Source organism: Electrona antarctica (genome assembly GCF_951216825.1).
Source record: "Electrona antarctica genome assembly, chromosome: 1".
In the NCBI taxonomy this organism is placed as follows: Eukaryota; Metazoa; Chordata; class Actinopteri; order Myctophiformes; family Myctophidae; genus Electrona; species Electrona antarctica.
In genome coordinates, this window is record NC_136806.1 from 51,241,393 (window position 1) to 51,262,126 (window position 20,734).

General features: G+C 41.1%; 1 protein-coding gene across 1 annotated transcript; it reads right to left on the minus strand.

Annotated features, from left to right (window-relative positions):
• Nucleotides 1–2,042: 2,042 nt before the first annotated feature.
• On the minus strand, nucleotides 2,043–20,604 carry gdpd2 (glycerophosphodiester phosphodiesterase domain containing 2). Its single transcript, XM_079524807.1, has 14 exons — nucleotides 20,459–20,604; nucleotides 15,497–15,600; nucleotides 12,710–12,803; nucleotides 10,649–10,708; nucleotides 10,405–10,503; nucleotides 9,957–10,050; nucleotides 8,831–8,976; nucleotides 7,543–7,625; nucleotides 6,753–6,912; nucleotides 5,542–5,751; nucleotides 4,906–5,054; nucleotides 3,819–3,966; nucleotides 3,280–3,362; nucleotides 2,043–2,612 (listed from the first exon to the last, which is right to left on the minus strand). Exons 1-14 carry the CDS (start codon nucleotides 20,588–20,590, stop codon nucleotides 2,474–2,476), a joined length of 1,701 nt encoding a protein of 566 aa, XP_079380933.1. The 5' UTR covers nucleotides 20,591–20,604; the 3' UTR covers nucleotides 2,043–2,473.
• Nucleotides 20,605–20,734: the final 130 nt, after the last annotated feature.

A 20,734-nucleotide genomic window follows, 5' to 3' on the forward strand; every position in this document is an offset into this window, starting at 1 on the left:
TGCATGTGCTAGCCGAAGCCTACCAATTATATTCATAATTGGGAAAAAAAGCTTTTGAATTTGAATAAAATCGTTTTTCGATTGAGAATCGAGTTGAATCGAATTGTGACCCCAAGAATCGGAATCGAATCGAATCGTGGGACACCCAAAGATTCACAGCCCTAATGGCCAGTGTGGACTAGCCAACACCAACTCGGGATTAGTGGATCGCTGCCCTCCACAATTTCCTATCCAACATCAGGTTCTTGAGCTCTGCAGTGTTGTCAGTCAAGCTGTCGTGCCGCAGCACGTCTACATAGGCTTCTTTCCCCTCCTGGCTGTGCCCTGGGTTGGCTCCCATAGGGTCAATTTACTTGCCTTTATATGGCCAGTACATAATTCATTCCATATGGACCATGCCAAAGCGCCAGCGCTCGTCCAGCAGCAATTTCAAACTCTATTTTAACCATGTTAGATTAATCGAAAACACCCGTGCTTGGTTCTGGTGACTGATATTGTCCTGACCTAATACGTGAGGGAGCAGTGCTTTTTCAATTGCTTTTTTCATTTATTTTTCATATTTTTGGGGGAGAAATGGAAAAGAGAAAAAAAAAGTTCCAATCACACTAAGATTTGGAGACCCCCCCTGTGTTAACTCTGAGGACTCCTTGTTGAAGACTCCTTGCAGTAGTAAGAATGCAAATGGAATTGGAATGGATGTAAACTAGACATCTTGACAAGCAATACCAGCTTTATTTATACCTTCGTCTTCAACCCCCCCCTCCCGTACAGAAAATACAGCAGTGTGTTAATTAATTAACAAAATTGATCAAATGTCTATGTCTATTAAGGGTAACCAACTACCGTAAGGCTCACCTTACAACACGCTCGCCCTAATTATTTTTATTCTTTTCCGCCGGCTGCCCAGTGGGGCGTTTCTTGTATTAGTTTTACATAAGTTTAAGGTTAGACATATAGTTTTACTGATGTTAAGTTTAGGAATATCGATCTGGTATATATTTTAAAGTGCAAATATAAATACAGAGTTCATTACATCTATATAGGTTGCTCAGTCACATTGTCAAACAAAACTTCCAGCTCCCCAAACAACAACCGGACAGAACTTATTTATAACACAAAATTACATTAGCTTTTAGCACTCACAAAGTGAACTTCCACTTCTATTCTAATGATATTCAGCTACCGGTATAATCTTTCTGTAGCACCTGATGACCCCTGTGCCCTTGTTGTTGACTTGTCTGTCCAGCATTAAAGGCTGAATGAGTGAGAACTTTCTTAAGTTAAATGAGGATAAATAATGAGTAGACTCGGAAACCTGACTGTAGAAAGTAACACTACAGTAAAGAACCTAGCTGGGGTTATTGTCACCACCAGGCCGAAGGCATGGGGAGAGAGTATGTCTGTCTGTCCGTCCGTCCGTCTGCGTATAGCTAATGTCCAGCACCGTTGGCCCGTTCTGCATGTGTACCGAAAATCGGTACCCCCATTTTGAACAAAATCCCTTAAATCATGAACGTAGCATGCAAGTACATGACATTTTTCCACGCACTTTCCTACTAGGCAGAGGAATAATCCCACGTTGATCCACACTTTTGTTTTCTCTCGACTTGATTTCTGTAATGCAGTTTTTGGCATGCCAAAGAAAACGACTGACAGACTACAACTTGTTCAAAATGCGGCAGCCAGAGTTTAAACTAAAACTAAGATGAGAGAACATATTACTCCAGTTTTAGCATCACTACATTGGCTCCCGGTTGTTTTTAGGATTGATAAAAAAATATATATATACTTGTTTTTTATATACTTGTTTATAAAGCTCTCAATGGTCTTGCACCTTCCTACCTCTGACTGCCTGACTAGATAATATGTCCCGAACCTCCCCCTCAGGTCCTCCACTGCTGTCCTGCTCGATGTGCCTAAGATGGCATATAATAAACAGTGAAGCTTTCTGCTTCTACAGGCCGACCGCATGGAATAAACTCCCACTACACCTTAGAGGCTCCCTAGCCTCCGTAGACATCTTTAAAGCACAAAACAAGACCTATTAATTCACTCTTGCTTTTTGTTGAGTTTTATTTTATTTTATACATCTTTGTGTTGTTATTCATGTACTCACTGTTTTTGCCTGATTCGTTGCCTTTTCTTTTATTAAATGAGTGTTGTTTTATATTCATTGCTATTATGTTAATGCTATGTTGTGTCTTTGTTTTGCCTTTTTATTGACCTGTAAAACACATTACGCTGCATTTACAGTATGTCATGAAAGGTGCTATATAAATAAAATGTATTATTATTAATAAAAACTCTTTCTTAAAAAGTAAATGTATAAAGCTGTACAATATATTAAAATAGCCTTGGATCAAGACGGTCATGAATCTTGATGACAAGGCCAGGATTAAAACAAATTCTGATATACCGCCACCCAGTGGCATAATGTGGATATGTGATTTAACATCATCTTGTGCTTCGAAATTCATTGGGGTACAGCAGCTGTAATCAACTTCTTTTCTTCATGGTCCATGGTTAAACCATTTTTTGGATTGGTTTTAAGAAGAGGGATGTTGCTGTCTCTCGGAGACGGGCCTGTCTCCTCCTGCATGTCTTCTCCATTCCTATTGGGAGAGCAACAACAGAACATGAACGCAAGTTGTGTTTCACCCGCAACACTGGTCAAATATTTCAACAATACGGGTGAATGAGGTGGTAACCGTCACTTTTTATCTTCTTTTCTTTCTGTAGTTGCTACTTGCTATATCAAAATTGGAATGTCTCCTATATTTACTACCAATTGTCCCAAATGTTTTGCCGAAGATCATGGGTGAATGGCAGTTATGCCTGTTTTTGTAACACATTTCACTATCGCAATAATGTAATTCGCAACCTTATTTTCCCATCTTAATTCAAAATAAGTTCTCTCTCTTATGTTGCTGCTACGTGGCAGATGTTCTAATGTAATGTGAGTGAGGAAGTATTTGATTGTTAAAAAATGTAAGAATTATAGTGTGAAACTCATATAGCCTCAAACAGACAAATACATTGAGAGCGTTTACATGCACAACATGGATGGTAATACGAATATGATGTAATATATTTATGTTAGACTTCTGATTGCCATATAAAGATGCATTGAACAGTGCATCCTGAAATCAAATAGGTTATGAAATCTTATTAAATACTTAAAGAAGTGGATGAATCATTGCCTATTCACAGGTCGGGTCATATAACAAAACAATGAAAAGAGTTACAATGAACCATCTAACAAACCACTGTTCAGCTCACCTCAGGAAGATGAAGAGTGCAAACATTATGAGGAATGACACTATGTCCACTGAAATCCATATCATCCTGTATTTTGCAGGTGCCTGAATCATATAGCAGAGATACAGTCAAAGCATGTCACACCCCCCCTAACCCTAACCCTAAATACAAATACAAAATAAAAAAATAAAACTTTATATTTGCCCTATCTGAGTTGAGTGCTAAAAAGGACAAAGGACAAAGCGATGAGCTTGTACTGATTGGGCTACAACATGCATGTAGGCCTACTATTTGCTACAGCTTCAAAACAATTACTAGCATTACAGACACAGATGGTTTTCTCCAATCTTTCTCAATGAATAGACATCTTCATTAGAAGATTAAATATAATTCAATTTAAAGCTAAATACGTTCAATTATCACAGTATGAACGCGTCGCTCAGTGGAAATAACTGAAAAATGTGACATCACATTTTTATTTGAAAATCAGTTATTCCCGTCAAGCGATGTCTGGCCACTCAGTGCTCACAGTGCACACATACAAGTATAGTGTCCCTCACCAGAGTCCAGTGAGGATGGCTCATATCTTTTAGGAGGTGGCAGGAGTTGGTGGTCACAGAGCTGGCGCCTGAGCACCACAACAGAGAGAAGAGCCAGGGCTCATTCACCACCCAAAGGTTCACGGTCACATTCCTGTGTCGAAGACTCCTGGGGGCGAACATAAATGTACATGTGTTAGTGCATGCACTCGGAACAACCCACTCCTATATAATGCAGCATATATTTACGTTCAGATGAAACCCTGTGCATGTCACTGCAGGTGGAAATGTTGTCTCTTGCTAATTTCTCTCCCCCGACATGGTCGAGGCAGATGGCCACCCAACCTAGAGCTTTTTTGTTACTACTGTCGCAAAATTGCTTGCTCAGGGTGGGATTTCTGTCGGTCCTTTTCTCTACATGTAAAGTGTCTTGAGACAACTTGTCGTGATTTGACACTTTAATCAAATTTAATTGAACTGAATTGAAGTGAAGACCAGCGTAGCGCTAACAGTGTGTGTGAGATTCATGCAGCGGTACAATGAATCACCTTAATCTCTTAATCTCTTAACTTTGTAATTGCAGGATGACAGTTCCCATTCACACATCATTAAATTGTTTGTTACAACAGATCAGCAATGTCTTAAGGAGGCTTCATTCTTTAAGGTGCCCCCGCGGGTGAGAACATTATTTGAGTCTCGATCATGTGTCTCTATATTCGTTGCCAACGCTGTGTCTCAGCACGCCACAAACGCCCTTAACACTGTGCGTGCCCCGGTTACACACCGGCAGTCTGAAGCCCCCTATTCCGACCAGCGGCGTCAACTTTGGGAGTGCCTGAGGGCTTGGGCACCCACTGAAAAAATAAGGGAGGCCAGGGAGGCGGGGCGGGGGGCACCCACTGCCGTTATAGGAACCTGCCGCCCCTGATTCCGACGCATCGCCATTCCAACTCGCCGCATTACTAACCCTGTCCCTAAGCACGCGTGGAAGCCGCGTAGTCGGAATGGCGGTGTGTCGGAATGCCACTCTGTCCGCGCCGCCGCGCCTGCCCCGTGATGATGCAACCATGTTATTCCAGATGTATCTTGGATGCCGTTTCTGCTTCACCTGATTTCTTCGGCACTCAAATTGCTGTATTTCAGATTCAGGTGGTTTCCGCCACTTTCGTCCATTTTGGACACTTTGTCATAGACCTGAATGAACTCCGGAGCAGCCTCCCTGACGTACTCTCTGTCAGCGTTGGGAAGCCAGAGAACCTGCCCAAAAAGAAAAAGACATTACCTTTATGTGTATGATGCAACGCATTGTGAGCTTGTAGAGCTGATATTTTCAAATGATTTTGATAACATGAAATGGAAGATTTCAGCATAAAACTTAAAGTACATTTTGACACCAAGTCAGTCAATTCTGAATACCAGACTTGCACTTCTACATTGCAGTATTGATACTTTTACTTAACCCATTTTGGGCGGGAACCCCTTTTGGTGTTAGCATTATGTTATGCTTTAGCTATTGAAAAATAGCAGATCTACAAGCTCATGGCGCGCCACCGAGTGGCGCACTACAAGCTTGTAGATCTGCTATTTTTTGAAAAATCGAAGAACGACTGACATAGAAACATAGCTTTTTCAGAAAACTGTCAGGATGTTTTTTAGAATCTGATCTCAGGTCAAAATGGGTAAAACATTTGGCTACTTCTTTCCACCACTGACAGTACAGTATGTAAGTTAGTGTTGCTCTCACCAGTTGTGGAGGAATGCCAGACTCCAGGATGACTCTGACTACATCGGCAGTATCGTTGTTGTCATGGCGGTAGCCATAGAGGTCAAAAAGCACTTTGACGTTGTGCTGCTTGGCCAGCTCAAGGAGCTGAAGTAACGATGGAATAGTCTGATTCTTGGACATCTCTTTCTCCTCCACAGAGAGCTCTGAGGCCGAGCGGAATGGATCTCTCTGGAGGGCACAGATTTAGGATTCAATTATGGTTGTGGTTTGGTCATAATTAATACAAAAAAATTGAAATGACATACGATGATATTCTGAGAAATAATAATAAATATGAAGACAAATAAATAACATGCAGTGGTCAGTGCTTGCAACTCTTTTGCACACAATTATATATTGGAAAAAGTGCTTTTTGTTGTCGTTTTGGCCAATTCATTGTTCAAATTTGTCCAAGTTATTACCGGTATGCCAATTCCAAATTTCCAGTGTAGTCTAGTCGCTGATTGCCACTGTTACCTCCTACAGTTGGTCCTATAGGGAGAGCACAGACAATCATGTGTCTCCTCCGATATGCATGACACGAAGGCATGAAAGAGATGTCTTTTCACCTGAAAGCCATGGATTCTCATCAGGAGGACGTGATGCATGCGAAGCAACATGCTGCTACTCCTCCTACTTACACAAACCACTAAGCAGGCCAATCTCGCTAATGCAACCTCGCCCTCCTTGCCTGGCTTCCCTCTTTAGATTGGCCTTCTCCGTCCTCCCTTTAGCACTTTATAGAAGGTTCCCCAGTACCGTGCTTATTCCCTCAAATGTCTTAAAGTAATACATGTTATTTTCATCTTTTTAACTCTATGCCTGACCTTTTATTCCCCTTTATGTTCATGAATCTATGCATACTCTGTGTATTGTGTCTGATATGTTATGACCTGTGTTGTGTCTGATATGTTATGACCTGTGTTGTGTCTGATATGTTATGACCCAACTGTAAAGTACCTGTTTTCTGTCCTGCCTGTGAAGCACTTTGAACTGCAACTCTGTATGAAAGGTGCTATATAAATAAAGTTTATTATTATTATTATTCCCTCCCACATACACCACGCCAATAGCGTTTGTATGAACCCCCGGCCAAGCTGGAGGCATCACATTATCACAACCCCAATAGTCTCTGCAGTATTGGGCAGGATATTGTTGGTGTTGTGATTAGTTAGATACACAGTCCTCACCTTTGTGAACCAGTCCCCGGCATTGAGGCTTTGTAACTCTTCCCAGGTGAGGTCAGTGCTGTGGTTGAAGTGCTCCTCGTGAAATTTCTTCTTTACATCCGTTGTTCTCCGTAGGAATTCGGAGCCGTTGTCATGCATCAGGAAAGGAACTCTGTCTTTGCTATAGAAACGCCAAATGAAATATCTTTTGTAATTAAATATAGCCACTTCATTCTGGGCATGTCATAATAGAAGAATATTCGACGGAAATAGGCAAACATTCAGTGAAAACAGTAACACACAGCACAAGCTCACAGTGTGTCACAACGCGATGTAAGCTTGTAGATCTGCCCAGGTACGATGCGTAAATTACGTCAGACTTCAGTCATCTATTGTGAATCCATATTGAAAGTTATTTTAACGAAAACTAACAAAATAACGAAAACTAATAAAAAACTATAATAGAAAAACAGAAACGATAACTAATTGAAACTGTATTTGTGTTTTCAAAAGTTTTAGTTTTTCACATTAACAATAACTGAATATATATATTTTTAAATGGTATCCTTTGTTGAGTTTTAATTACACAATAGGCCTACTTACTCTGACCTTTTTGAATCCTGCACCTGACAAATAACGAACTAAAACTAACACTAAAACCAAATTAAAACGAAACTAAAACTAATCAAATCTAGCAAACCCGCTCTAAAAACGAATTGAATCAAACTGAATTCGATTTTTTTTAAATGTCAAAACTAACTAAAACTAAACTATAATGAAAAATCCCAAACTATTATATCCTTGGGTATACCTGATCTGCACGTCAGTCTCGAAGGCCGTCACGTTGCACGTCACACTTCTCCTGAATGACATCATGGTGTTCTCCGGGGCCAGCTGAGCACAGTGACGAGGACAGATGGGTTAGACCAGTGGCCCGGGGACCCCTAGGGGTCTCCCCAGCTAAATGATAGTTACAGTAGGAACCAAATGGGCCCTTATGGGTCTGTAACTCAGAGAGTACACTCTCAGAGTTAAATTAACATTGATTTTACGATATAAATTGGGGTCTCAAGAGATAGAAATGCCATTAAATGGGGGTCCGTAGACTAATGCATGTCAAACTGGGGGTCCTCGAAATTAAAATGGTTGAGAATCACTGCTAGAGCTGTGAAAATCTTCTCTTATGGGGGTCCCTGGCATATATTTTCTAATGGGGGTCCGCGGGATACTTAGTGTCAATTTTGGGGTCCTTGATATGAAAAAGTTTGGGAACCACTGGGTTAGACACCAGTGGAGTAAAAGTGGAGTAAAAGTACCAATATTGCAGTGTAAATGTACTGTGTTACAATTACAAGTCTAGAATAAAAAATTACTTGAGTAAAAGTACAAAGGTATTGGATTCAAAATGTTCTTAAAGTACCGTATAAAGTATAAAGTACTCATTGTGCAGAATGTCCCATTTCACATGTTCTCAAAATGTGTAAAATGTATGTATGTACATAGGGCTGAAGTGGTTCATGTATGTTTTGTAATAATGTAAAAAAAAAATGAAAAAGATATTTGGATCCGAGATGTGGTGGAGTAGAAGTAAAAGTATTGGAAATTGGAAATTCTCAAGTAAAGTACAAATACTTCAAAGTTGTATACTTAAGCACAATACTTAAGTAAATGTACTTAGTTACTTTACACCACTGAGAATCACTCATGCGTAAAACACACACATCCTAAAGGCATGTGAGCACGCAGACAACTCCATACATGTGTGACAGATGGCACATGGGACCCTACTCACATGGCTGGACATAATTTCGTTCACACCTGAGCCAGGGATGGCAAATTATCAGTGCATGTTAAATTGGTCTACTTACTCAAAATAATTATGACCATGGGTGCTTTTTTTTCTCTCCTGTAGACCCTTTTTTCTTTTTTGTCGGATGCCAAACCAACCAACCAAACAAACAAACAATGTTATCACTGCTCATCTACAACCTTCATTTCTAAATGGTGTGTTCCTGCCTTGGTAGATTTTTCAAGATGTTCTACCAATGACATAATACAGTAAATGCACACATAAGTCCTTGGAGGAACAGGACATTCACCATTGGTGCTCCTCTGTGGCCAATGAGGTCGGGCTTCTTAGGGAGCTGATGCCTTTCAATCAGACACGGCGAGTCGAAGAAGAGGGGACACAGGAAGAGCACTATCGACAACACAGCAAACACGCCCAGGATGAGGACCTTGGAGCCTGTACGGAATGCAAATCAAAGCATCTGTTGCTCCTATTGTCATTGTGGTTAAGCTTGTTTAGTTAGTAGAGCCACTCCTAAAATTGATGTTGCTTCCGTCGACTAAATCTATAAAGAAAAATGTTCGCCGACTACCTTTTTTCACTGACGAAAACGGGAAAAATAAAAACAAAGCTATACGATGACGAAAACTAAGACTCATATTGGCAATTTCGGTCAACAGATAAAAACGAGATAAAACAATATTAGGTATAGGGACTAATGGAGAAGAGATCCAGTAGAACTAAAAGACAAGTCATTAACATAAAACATAAATTTTTTATGTTTGGTTGCGCTCTGAAAATACGATCACAGATATTCTAGGGCTATTAACCCATTTAGGCCTGACCTCAAAATTAAAAAAAAATCTTCGAAATCTTTTTCTGAAATAAATATTTTCACGATTTTTCAAAAATAGCAGACCTACAAGCTCGTAGCGCGCCACTCGGTGGCGCGCTATGAGCTTGTAGATCTGCTATTTTTCAATAGCTAAATTACAACATAATGTTTAAAACACCAAAAGGGGTTCCCGCCCAAAATGGGTTTTTAACTTGTAAACTGAGAATATTCATCTAATATTCACCAAAACCAATTTACAGTTATTTGTGAAAAGTAAATCGGAACAAGTGTCAAATCTGCCATTAGGATGCCATCAAGGACCGCCAAAACACATTTTAGTCGACTTAACTAAATCAACTGTAGATTTGAGTCGACTAAAACTATACTAACACTAAAACATTCCGAATGACTAAAATATGACTCAAACTAACTGAAGTTTTACTCAAAAGACTACGACTAAACTGAATGAAAATTCAAATCAACACTAGTTAGTAAAGTCACTCCTAAAAGTGATGCCATGCAAGAAACGCAGCATAGCAGAATTCGCCTTTTCAGGCAGTATAAGCTTGAATAAAACAATTCAACCTCACGTTACACAAACCTGCTCTGCGGGCCTTGTGGAAGCTCTTGATCACAAGCCAGCTAAACAGGGTTAACGCTCCAACGCCACCCATCTGTAAGAAAGGTGCCGTTGCCTGCCAAGAAAAGACACATAAAACATTGATGCCCACAGACAGCTAACACATCCAGTGCCAACTACCAAAACCAAGGCAAACATCATTCATACTCTAATATTCTCATTATACTTGTTTTGTGTTAAAAGAAAGTGACATGTTCATATACTGTACTGACGCCGGCTGACAAACATCACTTGAGCAGATATTAATTCCATACAAAATCTCAGCAACAGACAAGCATCTAAAGTATTCTGTAAATAAGACACTAAACCAAGGCAATCATTCATACTATACAATATTCTCACCAACATCCGACATTTTCACACACACACAACCTCTGTCACGTTTGAGATTATTTTGGCCCTAACGCACCTGGAATGAGAGAAGAACAGTCTTCCATTCATTTCCCCACTGATGGCTTATTCCAACGACTCCCAGCATGACGAACAGGACACCCAAAAACAAGAGGATCTAGACGAAGCATTGTGTAAACATGACATCTGGGTAAGCGGGCCCAACACGCACTCTGAGTAACCTGAGGCCAAACCAGTGGGAATGAATGTTGATTAACCAAAACAAAAATCTGAATTGCACAATATGAAAACAATAAAGATACCTTGTGTAAGCAATGTAGGTCGATGGGTTCCTTCAAGGCAACTTGGAACAGTGCAAAGAACTGTAAGGAATATTAACATATAATATGTTAATATAATCTAAATCGGAATCGCTTTAATTCAATTCAAATTCAAAAAGTACTATTACCAAGTACCATCAAAAAGGCAATTGTGACATTTTACAAGACAGTGCAAGTTATATTACAACCCAAACACTGAGCACAGTGAGTAAATGGCTATTTTTATAATGAATAACAAGGGTTTATTTTATATCATGACAAAATACTAAATACATAATTTTGCCTGACGAACGCCTATAAGCTCAAAAGGTTGCCCCATTAAATAAAATACGCTTTAAACCAGTCGCTTAACCAACTTAACCCTGGTGCACTGGTCTAAAGTAACTAAGTGTATTTATACTTAACCAACTTAACCCTGGTGCACTGGTCTAAAGTAACTAAGTGTATTTATACTTTACCAACTTAACCCTGGTGCACTGGTCTAAAGTAACTAAGTGTATTTATACTTAACCAACTTAACCCTGGTGCACTGGTCTAAAGTAACTAAGTGTATTTATACTTTACTTTACTAACTTAACCCTGGTGCACTGGTCTAAAAGTAAGTATTATTTATACTCAAGTACTGTACTTAAGTACAGTATCTTGAGGTATGTTTTACTTTACTGGAATATTTCCAAATTTCTGTACTTTTACTTCTAGTCCACTACATCTCAGAGGCAAATGTTGGACTTTTACTCTGCTACAATGATTTGAAAATACTAGTTACTTTATAGATTTTGATACTTTATAGATTTTGATTAATATTACAAAACATACATTCTCACTTGATATCGTTTTATAGACAATACAATCAGGACTGATACACCAAATGAAAGTAGACACAAATAGACACAGATTATTAACAATTTTAAATTATAACAATTGCTTCAGAATTGACAGAGTATGGCAGAGTCAAACCGCCTGTGTTGTATAATTTTTAAGTGGTGCAACCACTTCATTAAGGAGCTATGTGTGTCTGTCCCTGTCTGGGTCCCTGGCTGGGTCTGTCCGAGCACGAAAATAGCGTTTGGTTTGTTTTCACAACCAAGTGTCACTGTTGCGCAGCCTAACACACACACACACACACACACACACACACACACAAACTAGGGCATTAAGCAACTAGTCGACTAGTTTACTAGTCGACTAGTAAATCCACTAGTCGACCTTGTTGGTACTAGTTGACGATTTTGTAGGCCTCAAGATCAGGTAGATTATAGTTATAGTCACCAATGTACACCGTTTTTAAATGTACAAATATTTATTTAAAATATTTTTCTTTTTTTACATTAGGTAGTTAAACAACTAGTCGACTAGTAAACTAGGCAACTAGTCAACTAGTGAAAATGACTAGAAGTGAATGCCATAACACACACACACACACACACACACACACACACACACACACACACACACACACACACACACACACACACACACACACACACACACACACACACACACACACACACACACACACTATATGATGATTTCGGGTGTGACAGTACAGTACAGTACAGTACAGTACAGTACAGTACAGTACAGTACAGTACAGTACAGTACAGTACAGGGACCCCCCCGGGGACCCCCACACGGTAACTCTGTCATTTCTCGACCGTTTCGGACGTGGGGCGGCTTGCCGGACCCGGGCCGGCACCCTGGGCGCCTGTGGGCCTGGAAGTTCCGGGGACCCCCCGGGGACCGCCACACGGAGTTGCACCACTTACTTCACACGGGTGCCGCGCTACGAGCGTGTAGATCTGCTATTTCGAACATTTTTTACTTAAATCTTTGCTTCTGGGGGGTTCCCTGGAGCAACATATTTTGAGATGGGGGTCGGAGGCCAATTACATATAATTTTTGGCGGTCCTTGACATGAAAATGTTTGAAAACGAAACATGGGTTAAAAAAAAACTGTCTTAGAAGGCATTTGTAGAATCGTCCTCAGGTCTAAATGGGTTAAATACTAAATCTGAATTTGCTGTCAAAATGTCCACTTCTCACCAGCAGCAGAATGCAGTAGCTGGTCACCACGGCAGAGGTGATGGTGACCACCATGAACCAGTTCACCCACTGTCTCCATAGAGTGAAGCACTTCCTGATGATAACAGAAAAAAAGAGTAGAGATTCACAAGCAAACAACAATGAATTCTGGGCTTTTGTACTAGACACAAATTGTGTGTGTGTGTGTGCGTGTGTGCGTGCGTGCGTGTAGTGGTGGAAAAATAACTTAAGTAAAAGTATCAATACTCCAATGTAGAAATACTCAAGTGAAGTCCAAAATTTGAAATGGACAAAAGTACTGGCATCAAAATGTAACTAAAGTAAAGGAGTAATAAGTGACATTTGACTCTGAGATGTAGTGAAGTAAAAGTAAAAGTATTTAAAAAAAAAAAAAAATACCCCAGTGAAGAAAAAGTACCTAACAATTACAGTAGTTAAGTATGTATTTAGTTACTTTCCACCACTGTGTGCGTAGCGTAGCGTTGCGTTGCGTGCGTGCGTACGTGCGTGCGTGCGTGCGTGCGTGCGTGATAATCATAGGGGTCCTTTTCGGGGGCTGGCTGTTCTTTTGATTACAGCTTAGAGGAAGCCTTTCTAACCAAAGTGCTAAACTATCAAAAGCTGTTCCTCTTTACTTGCCAGACGCCTGATACTATTTAGTTGGAAAAAGGCAGCGCCGCCATCTCACAAACGCTGGGTGGAGGATGTTATGTCACATCTCAAACTCGAAGAACTTAAATATACAATCAGGGGCTCCACTCAGAAATATATCAGTTTGGCAACCATTTCTAACCTACTTTGGCCATCTCCCCCCAATGTCAGTTAGTTGATTTCATTAATGTACAATTTGTGTTTTTTTACATTGTATTTCAGACTTTTTTATTTCATACATGAATGTTGAGTACTGGTGTTTTGTTTTGTTTTGTCCTGTATCTGTTTTGTAATTGTTATGTATCTGTTGTTTGTCCTGTCTCAAACTTCAATAAAAATACTTGAATAACTATCAACAGCTGGAGCAGACTATCTCGCAGCTAGGCTACACATTTGGTAGCACGTGGGGCACGTGCACGCCACACGTTGGTTGTGAGGGGCTTTCAAATGGCTGGCCTCTCCAAAAGGAGAACCAAACCATTAGCAAATTTGGTACTCAGTGCTCAGGTATCAGGGTGCTCAGTATCAGCTGAGCTGATATATTGAGCTACTATAAGTACTATTATGATATATTGAGCTATATTGAGCTATTGGGCTAATAGCTGAGCTATTGAGCTAATAGCTGAACTATTGTAGGAAGCCGCTCAATTTTGAGGATGCATTGTTTCCTTTACCCATAAATGATGGCAAATATGTCACACAATAGAGGGTATGCACATGCATACACTGAGTGGTAAAGTGAGCTTAACGTTGTTTAATGCAATCAGATAGGACTTTTCTGTTTGGATGTATGGACTGTCATGGTAAGAAAGTAATTTTTTGCCACTCAGTATAGTTAAAGAAAATGCTTACCACTAGCTTTCTTCACAAATGTGTATACTATCATCTCTCAATTTGTTCCAACTAGACCAGGGGTGCCCACACATTTATGACGTGAGATCTACTTTCAAAATGACCAGCTCAACAAGATCTACCCACTGAAAAAATAAGTGTACCATTGCTGAAAATAGTTTAAATATATAATGTACCTGGGGGGGCTTTGGAAATTATGATTTTATGAATCAAAATATGTCCCCCCCGCATTTAACTTAAACGCCCAATGCATTCTCAATGGCAATAGCACAAACTTTGGCATGCTACTAGTCCTACATACTTACACCTAGAAACCCCATTCAAACCTATTTAGGTTCATCTTACGGTGGAAATGTTTAATAGTTTTGGAAATATAGTGCTTTAAAATTTGAGAAATTCACAATGGGGCTCAATGGCAGATATTGGCACGTCAAAAAAGACACATGCTGGAATTTTTTACTTTGAAATGATTTGTAGTTTCGGAGTTATTTAACTTAAACGCCCAATGCATTCTCAATGGCAGGGGTGCCCACACTTTTTTGACTATGATGCAACAAGATCTACCCACCAAAGAAATTATCAGATCGCATTGCTGAAATTTGTTTACACATGCATACCTCGACGCACCCAAGGTTTCCTGTCTTGCTGTTTCCTTACTCCACAGTATATAACTTTGTAATGCTACTGACGTTTGTGCACAACAATCTTGAAAACAAAGTAATACATTGTGGGTTTGAGCTGACAGGCCCTTCTAAATGTCAATCAAGTCACCTTAATTCAAGTGGCAAAATTTAAATTAAATATATATTTTTAGGGGCATGTAATGTGATCTACCTGCACAGCCCTTGTGATCTACTGGTAGATCGCGATCTACCTTTTGGGCACCCCTGAACTAGACTAACTCCTTTTATGTAGCATGTGACATGTCAAACTAGGGCGTTTTCATGCTTCTGAATAATATAATAATGTTTATTTTTACAGATTTGCCTTATACAGTATAGGCTGTTAATGGTATGGTCCACCATTTTCAATTCATCAGAACATTTAGAGACGTACAAATATACACTTCTATATAAGAAAAACGTCCGGCCTGGGATGTCACTCGCATATCCTGTATACAAATACACCACAATTGTGTTCTGCCATCTAGTCAATTTGTAACTGGCTGTTTCCTTATTGTATGACTGCAACTGGCCGTCAGTGTTAATTTCCTTTGTACGAGGTGCTCATGAATACATATTTAAAGTGTGTGCGAGTGAGTGTGGTGTACGTGTCATCGTTTACCAGTTGACTTCCTCTCGGTCGTTGAAAGTAATCAGACAGATATACATCCAGCAGAGCGTAACGAGGGACACCACCGCAACGACTGACGACCAGCAGCATGTGCTCTGAAATGAAAAGATCAGGGTTTCTGTGTGGTTAGTGTTATATTATGAGTTGCCCATGTACATCTTAGTCTGTGTACTTGAACTTGAGAGTTGAGATACAGTGTACTTGATGTGTATTGTGTACTGCCTGTACTGTAGCATACTTTATGGATAGGCTACGAGAGACATCTCAGCACCAGCAAGGTCAGCCTTGCTGCATTTGTCATTATCATGTCACGTTTCTATGTCTCATATCTTATTGTCACGTCATTATGATCCAGCACTATATATGTTTCCTGTTGTGTAATAAACTTTGTGAACCTTTAGCGTGATACTGTCTCGTGTCGCGTTATTGTTCTCCAGGGCCCGACGCCTCAGTCGCCGTACCGAAGGAATACTTCAGTTAGTACGGTATGTTTGTGTAAAAGCTTTGTTAAAATGGAGTCCCGGGCCCGGACGGTTAGCTCAACTGTCTGGGCACCTAGGCTGCCAAGCCAGCCTGACGGCGTGCCGCGGGTTCGACTCCCGAGCCCGACGGCCTTTGCCGCGTGTCACTCCCCGTCCCCCCCAAAAATGGAGTCCCGGTGTCAGATTAAATATTTGATGATGTGTGTGTGTGTGTGCGTGTGCGTGTGCGTGCGTGTGCGTGTGCGTGTGCGTGTGCATGGCACTGCATGTATACCAGACAGTGGCCTTGTGGTTAGAGTGCCCGCCCTGAAACTGGGAGGTTGGGGATTCGATCCACGGCCGGGTCATACCAAAGACTGTAAAAATGGGACCCAATTCCTCCCTGCTTGGCACTCAGCATCAATGGATTGGATTGGGGGTCAAATCAACTAATGATTCCCGAGCGCGGCTCACCCAAGAGATGGGTCAAATGCAGAGAACAAATTTCACTGCGGTAATGTCTGTGACTAATCATATGACTTTGATTTTGTGTGCGTGTGTGCGCGCGTCTAATATGACTGACTAATATAGTATGCCTCTGGGAACTTCCATGGAGAAATTCCATTGCGGTTTAGTTTTGCTTTCTGATGCCATTATCAGTAGCTACAGTAAGTGCTTTCCAACTGGATGCTGAAGGATGCATTGAGCATGAATGACATGACAAAGAATCTATTGACAGATTGACTCAGTGATAGGTTAGCATGATGCGGGCTTGCAAACAGGTTGAGGCCATGCACTGCGATCGGCATTGATAAAACGATGATTAAGGTTGGGACTTTTTGGGGATTTTTTTTTTATTATTATTATATTTAGTTTTGTTTTTGTTTTGTTTTCTGTCTATTGTCTGGCTGCTTCTGTTAGCCTGTTCTGTACTTATCGTTGAATGTATTGAATGTAGGTGGTTGTGACTGCGCTGCGACGTGCTTGCGGTTATGTTTAGGTGAGGGTATGAGGAGGCTTGTCGTTCTCAGTAGTCTCCCGGCATGTGCAATAGACCGATAAGATCGGCTTGATAAGTAACCTATTTGGAATTATCGATTCATTTTCACTCAAATTCCCTGTTGAGGCATACAATCTGAAACACTTGCCAAGTTTGTGTCCGTCTACTGCACCGTTCCCCAATTAAGTTTCCTCAAGGGCCATATTTTGACTAGGGTACCAGGCTGGGGGCCGAGTCCGCACACACGAGGTCGAGGTCTTGCCCTGAAAATTCATTTTCAGGGCAAGACCCCATTTGAAAAGGATGCCCAGTTTGACATGCATAGGCTACTGACCCCCATTTAATGCCATTTATATCTGGGACCCAGAATCTTTTTGGAAATTCTTCCAGGGGCCACAAGGGGGCGCTCCGCGGGCCCTATTGGGGAACCCTGGTCTACTGGAACAGGGAAAAACTAAACTAAATGATGTTGGTAACCAAATGGACCCTTATAAATCTTGTGAAATGAAACCCAGTCCATTTGGTTTCAGTCTATCTATGACCTGCAAGACACTGGATATGTAGGATTTAGGATTTACTATGTACCTCCTTTCACAGTTCACCCCATCAAACGCCCACCCCTTTGTGAGTCTGTTCCAGATGAGTCCACTACAAGCCTGTTAAGACCTGTATAGGGTTATAAATCGTTCTTGGCAGCAACATGTATTCCTAAACACTGCTTATCACGCTATCCCTCCTTCAGGTTATGTTGCTTGTCTTTTGCCCAACAGGTTTGGACTACAAAAACATCTTTACTTGGTTTCTCCTCTGCACTATAGCAGGGGTTCTCAACGTTTTTGGCCGGGGACCCCCGGAAATGCTTTGGCAATGTCTCGGGACCCCCGCCCCGCCCCCTCCCGACCCCCAATATAAATTGACTGCTACAATAACCTTAAACCATTTTGGGCGGGAACCCCTTTTGATGTTTTAAGCATTGTTATAATTTAGCTATTGAAAAATAGCAGATCTACAAGCTCATAGCGCGCCACCGAGTGGCGCGCTATGAACTTGTAGGTCTGCTATTTTTGAAAAATCGTGAAAATAAAATTTAAAAAATAATCTTTTTTTTTTTTTTTTTTTTTGAAAATATTTTGGGGACCCCCCAAAATAATTTGGCCACCCCCCGAGGGGTCGCGACCCACGGGTTGAGAACCCCTGCACTATAGGGCAGTTTTCATTCCTGGGGGGGGAGAAAAACGTAATTGAGCTGGGAAAAATGTTTTACATTAACAACTGCATTTAGTCCGGTGGAATGTTAATTCCCAATTACAGGGGCTTTGTAAGGTTTCTAGGGCATGGAAAAGTGAAAACCCTGAAGCCGCCCCTATTCAGCGTTAAAAGGCCTTCAGATCTATTGTCTGGGTTGTGAACCATTTGGAATAGGTTGCAGAACAAGCGTTTATTCTACACAGAGCAGCAGCAGATAGAATAGAATGAACATTTCATCCCAGATATACATTCAGATATACTGTACATTCAAGGTTGGGTAGTAAGTGACAGCACATCAACGGGATCATCTTTTTTCATACACAAGGAAAAATAAATGTACTCTGAATATCAATGACTATATCACGGCGTAACCTATTTAGAAAAAATAAATATGTGATTTGTGATAGTGTTCATAGAAATATAAAGATTTCAAGGTTAAATATCCCAGCGGTGAAGTCGAACATATTTAGACTTTCCATTCCAAGTGAGCTGATAAAAGAGGAATGACCAAATTATTCTCTCTTGAATTACCGGTATGTTGTAATAATTGCTTGTTTTTATTGTTTATTTAATTTTTTTTTTCCCCGAAGTCTCCTGAACTTGAACACAGTATTTTGCGTTGATCAAATTTGTTTAGAAATCCATGTGGTTACGCCGCATCTCCACGAGCTAAAGAGTGCTGGGTTGTGCCCCGGAAATAGCTGATCTACAAGCTCTCAACGCGTCGCGATGCGACGCATTGTGAGCTTGTAGATCAGCTATTTGCCCAAGATTTTGTACCCATTTTGAACTTGTGAAATGGGACATTCTGCTTACTTGAGTACTTTCACTTTTAGTACTTTAAGTAAATTTTTGTGCCAATACTTTTTGACTTTTACTCGAGTACATTTTTAATACAGGACTTTTACTTGTACATCTACATTGCAGTATTTATACTTTTACTTAAGTAAAACATTTGAGTACTTTTTCCACCACTGATAAAATCACAGTCTTCCTCTCTAGGTCGTCCTCAGATGAGTCCTCCATCGTCGCCCTGACTAGCTCGTCTGTACTTAGCGCATCTTTCTTCCATGCATGTTAATGTGGGACGTCCTCGTGACTGGTGCCCATGTGTTGGTTCCCACAGCAACAACTTGCTGGCCGGCCAGTTCTTGGTGCCTTTGGCAGTGTCCTAGCTGCTAGTCTCATTCTCCTGGCTGCTATTTTCTCGCTCACCCTTAGTGTTCCCTCATACAGATTCTTCTTGGTAACATGCATGCTCTTGCTGATGTTTAAGTACCGCACACAACATTCTGGTGTAGCAGCCAGAGGCGTATCTACAATAAGGCGAGGGCAGGCGTCCGCCTGTCCAGCTCCATTTCTGGCCTGGCCAAAATCCATACAATGAGAAAAAAAGAAGACAAAAACAAGACCTGAGAACTATTAACGGACAGCTGATTGGCCGTAGCGGTAGAGCGCGACCCTCAATCACCCATTGGAATGTAAATGCATGCCTTTCAGCCTTTGTATCCTACTCGTCTGGCAGGTATATCTCTTTGAAAACCTTTAGTGCTACGATTGTGCGTGGGACGACGACAATTAACACTTATCTTGCCTGCCCAAAACGTAATTCCTGGATACCCCACTGGTAGCAGCACCCGCCTAGAGACTTTAATTTACCACAGAAGCAGTACCTGTAATGGACGCATTTCGGCTACTCAGGCCTTCATCAGCAAAATGCCTGTGCTCTCTCGTCGACCTCCTAAAGTCCTCCACCAGCATCTTGGTCTTGTTGACATTGAGAGCGAGGTTGTTCTCCTGGCACCAGTGTCAGTGATTTAATTGACCTCTTCCCTTGTAGGCTTGTCTCGTTGTCGTTGGACGTAATATTGTGATCTGCCCTTTTACCCGTCTGTAAAACAACTGCCCTCTCCAGGCCACGAATGCAGCATTTGCTATGGTGAAAGAAATGCAAATGCCACTCCTTTCCATGCCAGCATTCAGGAGAATTGGGGTTTTTTTTCTCCGAAGTCTCCTGAACTTGAACACAGTATTTTGCGTTGAACAAATTTGTTTAGAAATCCATATCGTTACGCCGCATCTCCACGAGCTAAAGAGTGCTGGGTTGCGACGCGATGAGAGCTTGTAGATCAGCTATTTTCGCTATTTTTGTCCAAAAGTGCCCTCTTTATATGGGGTTTCAGCCCCTGGTCCCTCTAACACTCTCTGCACGTCTCTGATGCATGGCAATAAACACATACATACCCTTCTCTTCTTCTCAGCCTCCGTTTCAGACTCTGTCTTCTTCCTGTCACTCGGATGCCTCCAGCTGCAGCTATACAGGCCCCTGTATAGACCCCCGCAGCAGTCCATGCGACAGCTGCTGTCCGTTGACATCGCCTCCTCTCTCCTCGGTCACTGTTAAGGAAGAGCAGGTCCTGCACAGTGGATCCTCAGTGTTAATTTAACTCTGATAGTGGACACACAAAAAAGGGCTCCGTTTGTACACGCTCAGAGCAGGATTTCCACAGTGTGTGTCTT